A 12,096-nucleotide genomic window follows, 5' to 3' on the forward strand; every position below is an offset into this window, starting at 1 on the left:
GAATAAGCATTGTTAAAATGTCGATACTACCCAAAGCAATCTACACACTGAATGCAATCCCAATCAAAATTGCACCAGCATTCTTCTCGAAGTTAGAACAAGCAATCCTAAAATTTGTATGGAACCACAAACGACCCCGAATAGGCAAAGTAATATTGAAGAAGAAGACCAAAGCAGGAGGCATCACAATCCTAGACTTTAGCCTCTACTACAAAGCTGTAATCAACAAGACAGCATGGTATTGGCACAAAAACAGACACATAGACCGATGGAATAGAGAATCCAGAATTGGACCCACAAATGTATGGCCAACCAATCTTTGACAAAGCAGGAAGGAATATCCAATGGAAAAAACACAGTCTCTTTAACAAATAGTGCTCGGAGAACTGGACGGCAACATGCTGAAGAATGGAACTAGACCACTTTCTTACACCATTTACAAAAATAAACTCAAAATGGATAAAGGACCTGAATGTGAGACAGGAAACCATCAAAACCCTAGACAAGAAAGCAGGAAAAAAACCTCTCTGACCTCAGCCACAGCAATTTCTTACCTGACACATCTCCAAAACCAAAAGAATTAAAAGCAAAAATGAACTATTGGGACCTCATGAAGATAAAAAGCTTCTGCACTGCAAAGGAAACAATCAACAAACTAAAAGGCAACCGATGGGATGGGAAAAGATATTTGCAAATGACATATTGGACGAAGGGCTAGTATCCAAAATCTATAAAGAGCTCACCAAACTCCACACCCGAAAAACAAATAATCCAGTGAAGAAATGGGCAGAAAACACGAATAGACACTTCTCTAAAGAAGACATCCGGATGGCCAACAGGCACATGAAAAGATGCTCAACGTCGCTCCTCATCAGGGAAATACAAATCAAAACCACACTCAGATATCACCTCACGCCAGTCAGAGTGGCCAAAATGAACAAATCAGGAGACTATAGATGCTGGAGAGGATGTGGGGAAACAGGAACCCTCTTGCACTGTTGGTGGGAATGCAAACTGGTGCAGCTCTGGAAAACAGTGTGTGGAGGTTCCCCCAAAATTAAAAATAGACCTACCCTATGACCCAGCAGTAGCACTGCCAAGAATTTACCCAAGGGATACAGGAGTGCTGATGCATAGGGGCACTTGTACCCCAATGTTTATAGCAGCACTTTCAACAATAGCCAAATCATATTCCTCTTAAAGGTTAATACCAGCATTTTAGCACCACTGTGTTTCCGAACCCATTTTTGCAAAAATTTTTGCTTGCTTGCTTATATTTTTTAAACAGTCAAGACTTAGTTAACCACCAATTTATGGATTTCTTTGCTCCCCATTGTTTCCCACATGCCACTTCTGAATGTTACATTTTCTTGCTTCCTGAAGTGCATCTAGTAGCCATTTTTCAGGTTGATGTTCCCTTGTGTTTGATATTTTTAAAATTCCAATTTTATCTTGTAACTTTTGCCTGGAAGCTTCTTTTAGTGGGAATTACCTGCTGTAGTGATCCCAGAGCTTCCCCAGGGGTGTGAGTGGCAACCTCAGGGCCAGTTTGTGGTTGCCTGGGTCAGGGCTTCATGTGATTGCAGGTTCGAAACCAGTTTTTACATTTTCAAGGTTTGGGGGTTCCTGTACAAGTCAATTATGTGTAACCACAGATTCCATACTCCTGTAGGACTGATTCGGTGATTGTTTCCACCCATTGCTGACAACCAGTTCCTTATCCTCATCAGCAGCCAAGGTGTTTTCTGTTTCAAAACTTTTCAGGCTTCTTGCCCCTTACACAGTAACGTTGCCTTCTGTCTAGTGTGTATGCTAGAATTCTGGTTCCTGTCAATACTTAAACTCACCTTCAACTCCTGTACCCTGCTTTAGATATCCTCTTAGACCATCATCAGGAACTTTACCTGCATTATGTCTTAATCAGCCATGTGTAAAATAAATGTTGCTGGTTTAAGTAGGGCTTTCTGTGTGTTTGGAGGAGGAAGGATAGGTTTTCACTTGTCTGCTATCTTTAAGAGGATTTTTTTTAATAATGTTTATTTTGGAGAGAGAGACAGGGCATGAGCCAGGGAAGGGCAGAGAGAAAGGGAGACACAGAATCCAAAGCAGGCTCCAGGCTCTGAGCTGTCAGCACAGAGCCAGACGTGGGGCTTCAACTCATGAACCACGAGATCATGACCGGAGCTGAAGTCAGATGCTTAACCGACTGAGCTACCCAGGCACCCTGCACTTGTCTGCCATCTTGACCAGAAGTTAAGGTTGCTAATATGCAGGATGACACATGATACATTCCCTTATACTTCTCTAGTGCTTTACCATTTTCAAGGCCTGTGTATTTAATGAACATTTGAATGCCATTGTGAGGTAGCACAGGCAGATATCATTTGCTCCATTTTGTTATGAGAATTTGTCATTCAAAATAGAAATCTTAGCAGAAACAAATGTTATTATTCATCTGCCATGTGTTTAGCATAGTCTTGGATGAGGGGGGTTGAAAAACCAGAGTAACTTAGTTCAATTGGGTGGACAATAAACAAACATTAAATACCAAACACAATATAAGTAATTGCTTAGTATGTGACCTTCATAGGTTTCTAATAAACTTTTTTTTAAAATGTTTATTCATTTTTGAGAGACAAAGAGAGCATGAGTGGGGGAGGGGCAGAAAGAGAGGGAGACACAGAATCTGAAGCAGGCTCCAGGCTCTGAGCTGTCAGCACAGAGCCTGACGCAAGGCTTGAACTCACTAACTGTGAGATCATGACCTAAGCCAAAGTCATCCGCTTAACTGAGCTACCCAGGTGCCCCTCTAATAAACATTTTTTAAAATTAAATGTTATAGGCAGGGAATTGTTAAAATGAAAAATAGTATTGACAGTAAATGATGTAGGAGGTGGGGAGAGGCCATTTCACTGTGGACTGGCATAACAGAGGAGGTAGGTTCTGAGACAGGCTTTTAAGAAAATAGGATTTGAGTAGGCAGGATAGGATATGTAGACTATTCTGGAAAAGAGCATATGCATATGAATAGAGAGTAGCAAAAGACTGGGGACCAGATTGTTAGGTCTAAAGGGCAAATTAAGCAGTGGGTTTTACTCTTGTAGAAAACAGGAAATCACAGATAATTTATAAGACAGTAACATGACAAAAACTTTAGGATGTTACCATTCTTCAGAAAAAGCGTAGTGCAGGCAGTGGGGGAGGGAGACCAGGAAACCGATGTCAGGGGTGTTGCCTGAGTAAGAGAAAAGATAATGTGGGCTCCACAGGAACTCGAGGATAACATCAGAGAGGACAAGAATATTTGGTTTTATTAAGTTTGAAATGCAAAAGGGGCACTTGTTTAAATGTGCAGTTTACATACTTTTTGCTTCCAAAGTTATTTAAGTGAACCAGCCATGTCTTAGAAAGGTGGAACAGAATTGCCAAACCATGTGAGAGAGATACAGAGGCTCCTTTTCCCCTCTGGCACCAACACTCGGCAGCAGTCTCTAGTGCTCTGCCCTCGGAGAGCAGATGTAGAGGCAAGTTTGGGATTTGGTTTGCTTTTTCCTATGGAAGTGATGCCTCCTGCTGGAGTTTGGTCCTGGGCCATCCCACGCTGGAGTATTGAACTGAGGGTATTTAGGTATACCACTATAACATTGTGGTCATCGGAAAAGTACATTTCAGTTCTAAAGTAGATACAGGGACAAATTTCCAGGCAGCACAGTACCAGAGGTGGCAGTCAGAAGGACACAGGTAGTGTTGGCTTTTGGCACTTTTGGTGTGGGTCCCTTTTTATTCCTATAAAAGAAGCCTCTTCAGTCAGTCACTTCCCAGGAATATTGGTAGCTGCTCCAGGAACAGACCTCCTTTTCCCCCTATGCCTGAGACAGGACCCTTTTGACAAGTCCCAAGTTGTATGTAATTACCCACACACACAAAAAATCACCACTGAGATTCCTAATAATTTATTAGGCACGAATACCTCATTTCTTTTTGGATTTGAACAATTAAATCCAACTGAGAGAGTAGTTCTTGCTTTTGCATATGTTGACCTCTTCCTAGTATTATCCAGTCATGCACTTAAATTTCACACGAAAATGTATGTATACATTTTCAAATGGCTGTTCTGATTTAAATTACAAAATATACATATGTACACATTTTAATATAAAGCTGGTAATGGTGCTCATCAACTTCGGGGCTGTCCATCTGGAGTCAGCTCATACCTGTAAGACAGTCAGGTTGGACTTGCATTAGTATGAGAGCGTGCTGTGGTGGCAGTGGCAGAAAGGCAGCCTTGTCTAGCCTGCCTTGGCCCCTGTGGGACAGCAGAACCCATCTCTCTGTAAGGAGACCAGGCAGGGTTAAGGCAGGAACTTAAAGAGGTCTGTTGGGCAAGTGAGATCTGCAAGCGGGGAAAGCCTGAAGTATAAGTCTAATCTGTCTCTCTCCTTGATAAGCAAAGAAGCTGACATGTCCTGAAAAGGGAAGAACTTTGGAGAGAATATGCACAACTGAGACAGTGTCTTGAGTACCAGATTAATGTGATAAAATGAAAGGGCTCACTTACCAATGTGAGAAGCCCATAATCAGATCCTCTTTTGATAAGTCGATCAGTACCTAAACAAACACAAGTAATCAGTTTCCTTCCAAAAATTGCATTGAGTGGAAACCTATTGGCACAAACGGAATTGATCATAAAAAGGGCTTCCTTGGGCAAGGGCTCTTTTTCCTTTGGCTCTCAACATTGTACTGTCCTTGTGGAGAGGTTATGACAATGACCTCAGTGTCCTGAGAAGAGGTCAACTGCTCTTTGGAGTTAAACCTCAGAATCTACATGGGGCACCTGGGTGGCTCAGTCAGTTAAGCATCCGACTCTAGATTTGGGGTCAGGTCATGATCTTGCAGTTTGTGAGTTCAGGCCCTGCATTGGGCTCCATGCTGGCAGTGTGGAGCCTACCTGGGATTCTCTCTCTCTTAAGTAAATAAATAAAACTTTGAAAAAAGAATTTATCAATGTTACTGAATGGGAGAACAACTTGCCTTTACTCATGAACTGATCATAATTTTAAGCAAGACACCATAGTTGCCTCAACTGTAAAAGTGAGGATATTACCTCCATCATAGAAGTGGGCTTTTCAAAACATGATTATAATAAGAAGATGTTTATTGAAATACAACTGCAAAGTATTAACAAACATCCTTCTTTTTTGTGTCTCCTTGGCATCTTCCTGAAGATTATATTTACCGTACTTTTACTTTAAGTAAAATCTCATCTCTGCAAAAATCTTGACGTAATGAGACCCAAGCCTTCACAGGATGCTGTATTTATCAAAACAATACTTAATACATGTTCAGATACTTGTGCAATGATGAATTTAGATAGATTCTCCAGCTTGTTAAAAGTGTTGATCATATTAATTGGCACATCTAATACTATCAGAAACATTACACACACATAAACACACACAAAATAAAAATAACCTCCTAATGAGGCTCTCCCCTCCTTGAACCCAGGTCTGATAATAACCAGATGATCCAATCAGAATTTCTGCAAGGGTGTGCCACCAATGAACAGTTAGAGTGCCGGGGGGGGGGGGGGGGCGCTGTGGGAACAGAGTGTCAGGAGTCCCTCTTGTACTTACTTTTCCTAGTTCCTTCCTTCTGTGTGAGCCAAGTGGCCTACTGTTTTTCACTGCGACATCTAGTGACCTCTTCTTTACTTCTTCCATGGGAACAAAAAATTCAAATCTTAAAGAAGCAAAAAGTCAAAGTGAGATTTACATATTTTAATCATTTTTGTTTGATCTATTTTCCTACTTTTAAAACCGAAGACTATTCAGGGGAGCATCCAGAACAGTGTTGGTTCGTAACAGATATTCAGTGCATCATTATGACAGATAATCGCTGTCGTGTGCTAATCAAAAGCCCTGGAAGCATCAAGAGGCTGTTTGCCTCTCTGGGAAGTGCCTCGGACTACTGTGCTTTGGGATTTGCTTCGGACTTTCTCTGAGCTTGCCCTGTCTCTCTTTACCTGCCCCTTCTCTCTCAGCAGTGCCTGTTCATAGGCCCACCTCAACTCTGTTTTTTCTGACCAGCTAAGGACTAGGATGCTAAATACTTAGGTCTCTTGGAGTTTCATGAAAAATAGTGGCCTGCCTTTCTTCTGTCTGTGGTGGAGCAAGGCAGAGGAATCTTTTTGTATAAGCTTTGTCATGTACTCACAAAAGGTTACTGGCCTCCTTACTTGTAGATATTTTATTTTTTTTGAGGTAAAGTAACATTAGTTTCATGTGTATAACATGATTTTATATGTGTATATATTGCAAAATGATCACAAGTCAACATCCATCACTACACAGTTACAAAATCTGTTTTCTCATGGTGAGAACTTTAAAGATCCATTCTCCTAGCTACTTTCTAAAATGTAATATAGTATTATTAAATATGGTCACCATGCTGTACATAATATCCCCATGACTTAATTTTATAAGTGGAAATTTGTTCCTTTTGACCCCCTTCACCCATCTTTACCCTACCACCCCCTGGCACCTACCACCAATCTCTATATCAACGAGCTTGGCAGTTTTGGGGTTTTTGGTATCTTTTATGGATGTTTTTTTGTTTTGTTTTAGATTCCACATGTAAGTGAGATCATTCAATAAGAATCTTTGTCTGACTTATTTCACTTAGCATAACACCCTCAGGGTCCATCCATGTTTTCACAAATGGCAAGATTTCATTTTTTTTTTTACGGCAGAATATTTCATTGTGTGTATGTGTATGTACACACACACATACACATCTTCTTTATCCATTCATCCACCATTGGACACTTATGTTGCTTCCATGTCTTGGCTATTGTAAATAGTGTTGTAGTGAACGTGAGGGTACATATATATTTTTGAATTAGTATTTTCATTTTCTTTGGCTAAAGACCTAGAAGTAGAATTGCTGGGTTGTAGGGTAGTTCTATTTTTAATTTTTTGAGGAACCTCCATATTGTTTTCCACAGTGGCTGCACCAGTTTGCATTCCCACCAACAGTGCACAAGGGTTCCCCTTTCTTCACATCTTTGCCAACTCTTGGTAATAGTCATTCTAACAGGTATAAGGTGATATCTCATTATTGTTTTGATTCCCATTTCTCTGAGGATTAATGATATGGAGCACCTTTTTATGTATCTTTTGGTCATCTGTGTATCTTCTTTGGAAAAATGTTGAGGTTCTCTGCCTATTTTTAAATCAGACTTTTTGGGTTTTTTGCTATTGTAGGAGTTCTTTGTATATTTTGAATATTAACACCTCATCAGATAAATGGTTTGTAAATATTTTCTCCCATTCAGTAGGTTGCCTCTTCGTTTTGTTGACCATTTCCTTTGCTGTGCAAAAACTTTTCAGTTTGATGTAGTTGCACTTAATTTTGTTTTTGTTGCCTTTGCTTTTGGTGTCAAATGCAAAAAATGATAACCAAGACCAGTGTCAGGGAGTTTATTGCCTATATTTTCTTCTAGGAGTTTCATGGTTTCAGGTCTTACATTACATTAAGTCTTTAATCCATATTTAGTTTACTTTTGTGTATGATGTGAGATTGTGGCCCAGTTTCATTCATTTACATGTGGCTGTCCAGTTTTCCCAACACGTTTACTGCAGAAACAGTCCTTTCCTCATCGTATAAGTTGTCTTAATTGACATTGTCATAAGTTAGTCAACTATCTAGATGTGGATTTGTTTCTGAGCTGTTTTGTTCCATTAATCTTTGTGTCTTTTTTACGCCAATACCATACTGTTTTATTACCATAGCGTTGTAATAGAGTTTGAAATCAAAGTAGTATAATGCCTCCAGCTGTGTTCTTTCTTAAGCTTGCTTTGGTTTCTTGTGGCTCCATACCAATTTTAGGATTATCTGTTTTATTTCTGTGAAAAAAGCCATTGGAATTTTGAAAGGATTGCATTAAATCTATAGATTGCTTTGGGTGGTATGGACATTTTAACATTAATTGTTCCATTCCTTGAGCAGGAACTATCTTTGTGTCGTATTCAGTGGTTTTCATTAATGTCTTAGATTTTTCAGTGCACTGATCTTTTACCTCTTTGGTTACATTTATTCCTAGGTGTTTTATTCTTTTTGATGCAGCTGTAAATGGGACTGTTAATTTCTCTGATAATTCATTATTAGTGTACAGAAATGTGCTGAATTTGTTGAATGGTTCTAATGGTTTTTTAGTGGAGTCTTTAGGGTTTTCTATAATGTTATGTCATCTGTAAATAGTGACACTTTTACTTCTTCCTTTTCCATTTGGATACCTTTTGTTTTTCTTGCCTAATTGCTCTGACTAGGACTAGGACTTCCAATACTAAAAAAGTGGCAAGAGTGGCTATCCTCGTCTTGTTCCTGACCTTAGAGAAAAAGCTGTCAGCTTCTCACTGCTGAGTATGATGTTAGTTGTGCGTTTCTCATCTATGGCCTTTATTATGTTGAGCTACATTCCCTCTATACCCACTCTGTTGACAGTTTTTATTTTTAGTGGATGTTGAGTTTTGTCACTTTTTTTTCCTTAATGTTTTTTATTTTGAGAGCGAGCGAGGGAGGGAGGGGCAGAGAGAATCCCAAGCAGGCTACATGCTGTTAGCGCAGAGCCCGATCTCACAAACCATGAGATCATGACCAAAGCTGAAATCAAGAGTTAAACACTTAACCAGCTAAGCAACCAAGGCACCCTGAATTTTGTCACATGTTTTATCTGCATCTGTTGAGATGAACGTATGATTTTTGTTAATGTGATGATTCACATTGATTGATTTGCAGATGGATGTTGAATCATCCTTGAATTCTGAGATTCCCACTTGATCATGGTGTGCCATCTTTTTAATATATTGTTGAATTCAGCGTTGTTTTTTTAAGAGAGAATGTTATCTTTCTTATTAAACATTTAAGAGAATATTACTTTTATTAAAAAAATTTTTTTTAATGTTAGAGAGAGAGAGAGAGAGAGAGTGAGTGGAGAGGGGGAGAGAGAGAGGGGCATTCAGAGTTTTTTTATGTTTGTTTTTGAGACAGAGAGAGAGAGAGAGAGAGAGAGAGAGACAGACAGACAGTGACAGTATCCAAGGCAGGGTCCAGGCTCTGAGCTGTCAGCACAGAGCCCAACATGGGGCTCAAACTCATGAACCATGAGATCATGACCTAAGCCTGAGAGTCAGACACTCAACCGACTGAGCCACCCAGGCTCCCTGAATTCAGCTTTCTAATATCTTGTTGAAGATTTTTGCATCAGTGTTCATCAGGGATATTGGTCTATAATTTTTTCTTACGATGTCCTTGTTCAGCTTTGGTGTCAGGGTAAATACTGGCCTTATAATATGAGTTTGGAAGAGTTACCTCCTCTTCTATTTTTTTTTGGAAGACTTTGAGAAGGATTTGTATTCTTGAGTGTTTGGTAGAATTCACTAGTGAATCCATCTGGTCTTGGGAGGTTTTTTGTTTCTAATTCAGTCTCTGTATTAATAATCAGTCTGTTCAGATTTTCCATTCATTATTCAGTCTAGGTTGTATGTTGCTAGAAATTTACCCCTTTCTTTTAGGTTGTCAAATTTGTTAGCATATAATTTTAGTCTCATCCATTGTACTTCTGTGGTATCAGCTATAATGTCTCATCTTTAATTTCTGATTTTGTATTTCCTTTTTTTGATGAATCTAGCCAACGGTTTGTCAAATTATCTTTTCAAAGAACCAGCTCTTGGTTTCATTGATCTTTTCTATTGTCTTAGTCTCTATCATTTCACTTATTTCTGCTCTGATCTTTCCTTTCTTCTGCTAACTTTGGGCTTTCTTCATTCTTTTCACAGTTCCTTGAGGTGTAAACTTAGGTTGTTTTTTGGAGATGATTATTATTTACTGATATAGGCATTTATCACTGTGAACTTTCCTCTTAGAATTGCTTTTGTTGCATTCCACAAATTTGCTAAGTTGTATTTTCATTTGTCTGAAGATATTTTTGATTTCTCTTTTGATTTCTTCTTTGACCTACTGATTGTTCAGTAGCATGGTATTTAATCTTTACATACTTGTGAATTTTCCAGTTTACTTCTTGTACTTGATTTCTTGTACTACTGTGGTCAAAGAAGATGTTTGATATAATTTCACTTTTCTAAAATTTATTAAGACTTATTTTGTGACCTACATATTATCTATTTTGGAGACAGTCACATGGGCACTTGAAAAGAATGTATATTCTGCTTTTGGATGAAATGTTCTGTATATGTCTGTTAAATCCATGTGGTCTAACATGTCATTTAAGGCTGATATTTCCTTATTGATTTTCTGTCTGGATGATCTACCATTGAGGTAAGTGGGGTATTAAAGTCCTCTACTATTACGATATTGCTGTTTCGTCCTTTAGGTCTGTTAATATTTGCTCTATATATTTTGTTACTCCTAGGTTAGGTACGTAAGTATTTACACATTTTAGATCCTTTTGTTGAAGTGACCTCTTTATCATTATGTAATGCCCACTTTTGTCTCTTATTACAGTCTTTATTTTCAAGTCCATTTTGTCTGATAAAAGTATAGCCACCCCAGTTTTCTTTTGGTTTCCATTTGCGTAGAATATCTTTTTCCATCCCTTCACTATCAGTTTGTGTGTGAAGGGAGTCTTACACTTAGCCTGCATCTGAAGTGAGTCTCTTATAGGCAGCATATAGGTGGGTCTTGTTTTTTATCCTTTCAGCCACTCTGTGTCTTTTGATTGGAGAGATTAGTCAACTCATAAAGTAACCATTGATAGTTCGTATTAATAGTACTTAATGTCATTTTGTTAATTCTTTTCTGGCTGTTCTATGACTTTCTTTAGTGGTATACTTAGGTTATTTTTATGTTGTGTATATGTACTATAGGTACATATGTGTGTATATGTACTATAGGTAACATTTGTGGTTACCCTGAAGCTTACATATAACAGTCTACTTTAAGTTGATAATATCTTAAGTTTGAAAGCACTCTAAAACTCTACATTTTGACCACTCCCCCCACTCCACATTTTACATCTTTTTATATCTCTTAACTAGTTACTGTGGTGATAGTTGTTTTTCGTACTTTTAACCTTCATACTAGCTTTATAAGTGATTAATCCACTACCTTTACTATATATTTACCTTTACCAGTGAGATTTGTACTGTTCTATGTGTCCTTGTTACTAATTAGTGCCGTTTCTTTTCAGTTTACAGGGTCCCTTTAACATTTCTTTTAAGGCCAGTTCAGTGGTAATAACTTCTATCTTTCCAATTATTTCTTTGTTTATTTACTCTTGTGAGATAGAGAAACACACAGAATCTGAAGCAGGCTTCAGGTGCAGAGCCTGACTTGGGGCTCCAACTTAAGAACCGTGAGCTTATGACCTGAGCTGAAGTCAGACACTTGACCAATTGAGCCACCCAGGTGCCCCCATCTCTCCAATTCTTAATGACAACTTTGCCAGGTAGAGTATTCTTGGTTAGTTTTTCTTTCAGCACTTTGTATCGTGTTAGTCCCTTCTGGCCTGCAGAGTTGCTGCTGAAAAATCCCCTGTCTAAAGGTGGTTCCCTTATATATAACAAGTTACTTTCGTCTTGCTGCTTTCAAGATTCTCCCCTTAACTTTTGACATATTAATTATAACGTGTCTTAGTATAGGTCATGTACTCACAAGAGGCCTCTGGGCTCCTTACTTCTAGGTGTATTGTTAGGGTGGAGGCTGCTAAGTCTGCCCTCCAGATAATCCAGCCATATCTTGCTCGATCATATTTTCAGAGAGAATTACTAACAGATCAGGTTTGTCACAAAAGTCAGATGTCAAACCTCTCGGTCCTCTGTTCCTACATGGCAATTTTGAAATCCTTTTACAGTTGTGTCAGAGCTGTCTTTGAATACAAAGTCTCTGACTTGTGTGGCTCTAGAATATAGATGGTGCCTGGCATAACATGTTCAATAAATAATGACTAGATTCTCTCTCCCCCACATCCTTTCTTCGTACCACTGAACTCCCAAGTGAAGCTCTTAAAGGAACATACTAGTTCTCAGACATGGCCCAAAGAGCACTTAGTTCAACTCTTTTAAAATGAGTAATTATTAA

General features: G+C 38.7%; 1 protein-coding gene across 1 annotated transcript in view; it reads right to left on the reverse strand.

Annotated features, from left to right (window-relative positions):
- Window positions 1–3,937: 3,937 nt before the first annotated feature.
- The window catches only part of ESYT3 (extended synaptotagmin 3), a 49,569-nt gene continuing 41,410 nt past the window's right edge, over window positions 3,938–12,096 (reverse strand). Inside the window, exons 21-23 of the mRNA XM_007087455.3 lie at window positions 5,634–5,739; window positions 4,559–4,608; window positions 3,938–4,214 (exon numbers count right to left, since the gene is read on the reverse strand). Of these exons, the coding sequence (XP_007087517.2) occupies window positions 4,178–4,214; window positions 4,559–4,608; window positions 5,634–5,739 (193 nt within the window). The 3' untranslated portion in view covers window positions 3,938–4,177. The remainder of the gene's footprint in view (window positions 4,215–4,558; window positions 4,609–5,633; window positions 5,740–12,096) is intronic.

The sequence above is a fragment of the Panthera tigris genome, chromosome C2, assembly GCF_018350195.1.
Source record: "Panthera tigris isolate Pti1 chromosome C2, P.tigris_Pti1_mat1.1, whole genome shotgun sequence".
NCBI lineage: Eukaryota > Metazoa > Chordata > Mammalia > Carnivora > Felidae > Panthera > Panthera tigris.